The following is a 3,780-nucleotide window of genomic DNA, read 5'->3' on the forward strand; positions in this document are numbered from 1 at the left end:
GAACAATCAGTTCCTGTTCTGGATGTCACTTTGAGAACCATGCTGACAAACTAAATATCCTCCTGAGAAAGTGATCAGAGTGGTTAAATGTTGGAAACTACTAGGAAATACACCAGCAGAAACTTATGAAGCTTAGCCCCAAACAAAAAAGTCTGGGGTGAAGTGTGGGGAAGCATAGCTCTTTTAAGGAAAATAGATTGAGGACCATTTAATGGAGTTTGGGAAGGAAGGACTGTAGAGAATTTAACCAAATATAGAGAAGAGTTTCCTTAAACAATAAAAGGGACTAACATATGAAATTGTAAGCTTTCCTCACTGAAAACGGAAAGAAGACTGAATCACATCAACTTTAACTTCTCATCCCAGTCTAACACACTGTGTTTCAAGGGCTCGTCTTCAAAACAGCATGCAGTTTATGGCCTGGGGGCTCCTTGCCCAAGAAGAAAATTTTATCTTGGAGACATTCTGTTGGTCTGTAATACCTTAGCGGGGAGAATTTCCTGCCAATGGTTCACTTACAGTCAGCTGTTACTTGGTCGTTCTTTTTTGGAAAGTCAGTGTTAAGCTTCCCCTTTTAGACAGGGAGCAGGAGGGAATGAGAAAGAGGGGGGGGAGGTAGGTTCTTGTATTAATCTTTCATTTCAATTCCAGACATTCCTAGTCTGTTAAGTCAATCTTCGTTTATAACTGAATTTAAAGGTTCAGGTTTCCCTTCCAGAGATGGGGTGGGGACGCTGAAACAACTGCTAAGACAAGGGAGTGGCTAATAGTTGGAAGAAGCTAAACCACAATCTATCTGCTTTTCAACTAAATAATAATAATAATAATAATAATAATAAATAAAAGGTGATTAGAGCAAGAGGGAGTTGCCTCAACCCCCAACATGGCTCTTGAGCTGACATTTGGATCATCTCACTAGGTGAGGTGAGCTGGAGAACAGGTGTGTCTCACCCTACGCCACTTCTAAGCAAGGGTTATCTTGCTGCGTTCAGTGTGCCCGGAACCAATTAATCAAGGCTAGACAAAGGATAGACTGTGAGAACAAGGAGGGGATGGGATAGGGTCGGGGGAGAGAAGCCGGGAGCCATGTACGGTGTACACTGCATATGACATCATTGTCTGAAAGAGATTTGGCCCTCCCCTTCCCGGAGCTACAGGCCAACATGTCTGTGCACGAGCAGGAGTGGGGTTGCCTGGAGGGTGTGAATTGGTGGGAAGGGGTGCCCGTGCTGGGGAGAGGTGAGGAGATGTGAAAGAGAGACCTGAAGACAGCCTGCGAGCCAAGAGATCGCGGGGTCTGGAGGTAAACGCGCCGCTCCGAGCTCCGCCCCCGCTTGGCGCCGGGTTCTGCCCTGGGAGGGGCACGCCTGCTTGGGGGTGGGGAGTGTGTGCACGAGGGGATGGGTCGGTGGTGGCGATGGGGGTGGAGAGCCGCCTGCGCATGTCAAGGCTGACTGAGCACACACTGTAAGGGGGACCTGGAGGAGGGTAGTTGGTCACCCGCCACCCAGGGTCGGGGCCCCGGCACGATCCAGGGGCGTGGTCCCGGGAAGGGGCCATCCTCCATTTCCCTCCACCCCATCTCTGAGATCGCCGGCCGAACAGGAGCTTCTGCCTCCTTCCCGGCGGCCCTTCGAGGACTCCCGGGGAAGCCGAGGGTGGGTGTGGACGACACCGACGTGGAACGAATTTTGTAGCTCAGACGGCTTCAGTGGCTTCGGGTGTTTGGGCACGTCCAGCTAGAGAAGCCGGGCAGGGCAGATGAAACCGCAGCTCCGGAGTCTTGGTGGATCCTGGTCGGAGCGTAGCTGTTGCTAAGGGAGTGAGAGGTGGATCAACATGGACCCCTCCGACAGCCCAGCCGCCTAAAACCAGCCATGCTGCTCACTTCTGGGCTGAGATTTCACTGAGGTGCGAACCAGGGAAGCAGCAGAGCAACTGGAATTCGAAGTTCCGGGGTGGGCGGGGAAAGTACTGTCCGTGGTGCTGAGCTGGATCCCAACAGCGAGCTCCGGGGAGAGCGTGCAAAAGCTGCTGATCCGCTGCCTCGAATTGAGGCGGTCTTCTAAGGGTAGCTTCGAGCGGAATCCCAAGCCCCGCTCAGAAATCCCACAGAGCCTCCTGTCACCGGTGCTTGGACCTTCTTTCAATCAGAAAATCGCCCCCTTGGGGCAATTTGTCCCAAAGGGTTTCCTCGAAAGTGTCTGAGAGGGCGCAATTCTTGACCGAGGGAATCTCTCCGTCGAACCCCGGAAGCTGCCCTGACGAAGAAGATGCCCGCCTTCAACAGATTGTTTCCCCTGCCTTCCCTCGTGCTCATCTTCTGGGGTAAGTACCAGCACCCTGCCATGCAAGATGCAGATGGCAGTAACAATGCTAACAATAATACTTATTGATGTTGCCGGCGACAAAAAGAAGCCCTGGTTGGCTTCCCTCTGTGATGTCTGCCAGACATGGAGATGCATAGGAGTTCCATGAAAGCTGGGATTTTGAGACTGGAAAAACGCCCCCTCCCCCATCCCCTGCTGCTTTATGCCTGAACCTCCCTTGGTGGTTCTTCCACCCCTCCTCCCACTTCCTGATAATTCCAAAGTATTTTTTTCCTTTGCTAAAAGGGAATGCAGTCCTTATAAGTAATCTTGGTGCAGATACGTTTCTCAATGAGGCGTGAATTGGAGACCTTACTGGATATTCACATTAATTTCTATGTATTAAAATAAGATGGATGCATGCTTTTGAGAGTGAAAATACTTTAGTTGTTGATCCATCTATTTAATTTTAATAAGGAATGGGAGGAAAACAGGCTTCAGTCATTTGCTGCTATGTGTTAGCTAAACTGGCACCTGAAAATTGCATCTTTTTTTTTTTCCATGAACACGTAGCGCTTTTGTGATTGGGGAGCTGGGTTTTTGTGTCCAAGATAAATAGACTCTTGATTGTCTGCTGTGAGATTGAGGTGACCTTATCTGTCCAAATAAGGGAGTCTTGCATTTGAAACAGTAAGGCTAACCAGAGTGGTGTCAGGGATGGACTTGGAGTGGGGTGCCTGCATGTGTGTGGAGGGAGTTAATGAGGCTACATAATAATACCTGAATATGTTATTAAGAGAATACTTTACTGTATGCCAATGTATGCCTCAGTGTCTGAATGTGTGCGCTCGTGTGTGTCTGAGACTCTTAATATGGGCATCTGAATAGACTGGTGAAGATGTAGTGGGGTGTGCGTGTGTGTCGTGTGTGTATGTAGGCAGTTGTGTAGTTCTGGGTATCTCTGCCTTGGCATCTCTGATTAGATCCTCAGGGAAAAAAATAGGTACTTTTCCATTGAAATATTGCTTTTACGTGATCTTAGTTACCTTCCCCCATGCTAAAAATCAATAACCAGCATAATTAGAAGTGATTGTGCCCACCTGCCTTATTGAAATTAGGTATGTGGAATTATGCTTCCATGGTTGGCATGAAACTCATTCTTCCTGTGCAGTGGCAGATATGCTGATAGGAATTGCCTCTTTGCCTTAGTATCACCTCCAGGACTAACTGCAACTGCCAGCATTATCTGGATTTTGCATGTGACCACAGAAGCAGAGCAAAGCTTCCTATTGAACAAAATGCCTGATGAGACAGTCTGGGAAGAATGAGGAGGGAGAGTGATGCCAGTCTCAAGGGCAGGCTCACTGCCATCCATCCCCAGTAGAGTAGACTAGACCTGGAGATGAGGCAGACATAATAGGTTGCCAGTGATCTCACCTTCCTTGAAGATTATTTTTTTTTTTAAGATTTT

At 48.7% G+C, this 3,780-nt stretch overlaps 1 protein-coding gene across 5 annotated transcripts in view; it reads left to right on the forward strand.

Moving 5' to 3' along the window:
• Positions 1-1,139: 1,139 nt before the first annotated feature.
• Positions 1,140-3,780, forward strand: part of SCN3B (sodium voltage-gated channel beta subunit 3) — a 27,810-nt gene continuing 25,169 nt past the window's right edge. The window contains exons 1-2 of one of the 5 annotated variants that reach the window (XM_019628312.1): positions 1,140-1,303; positions 1,698-2,328. In XM_019628312.1, the coding sequence (XP_019483857.1) occupies positions 2,274-2,328 (55 nt within the window). In that variant the 5' untranslated portion in view covers positions 1,140-1,303; positions 1,698-2,273. Of the gene's footprint in view, positions 1,304-1,419; positions 2,329-3,780 lie in introns of those variants that run through there. The other 4 variants (XM_019628315.1, XM_019628314.1, XM_019628316.1 and 1 more) reach the window with 4 other exon arrangements.

Source organism: Hipposideros armiger, unplaced genomic scaffold (genome assembly GCF_001890085.2).
Source record: "Hipposideros armiger isolate ML-2016 unplaced genomic scaffold, ASM189008v1 scaffold_781, whole genome shotgun sequence".
Classification (NCBI taxonomy): Eukaryota; Metazoa; Chordata; class Mammalia; order Chiroptera; family Hipposideridae; genus Hipposideros; species Hipposideros armiger.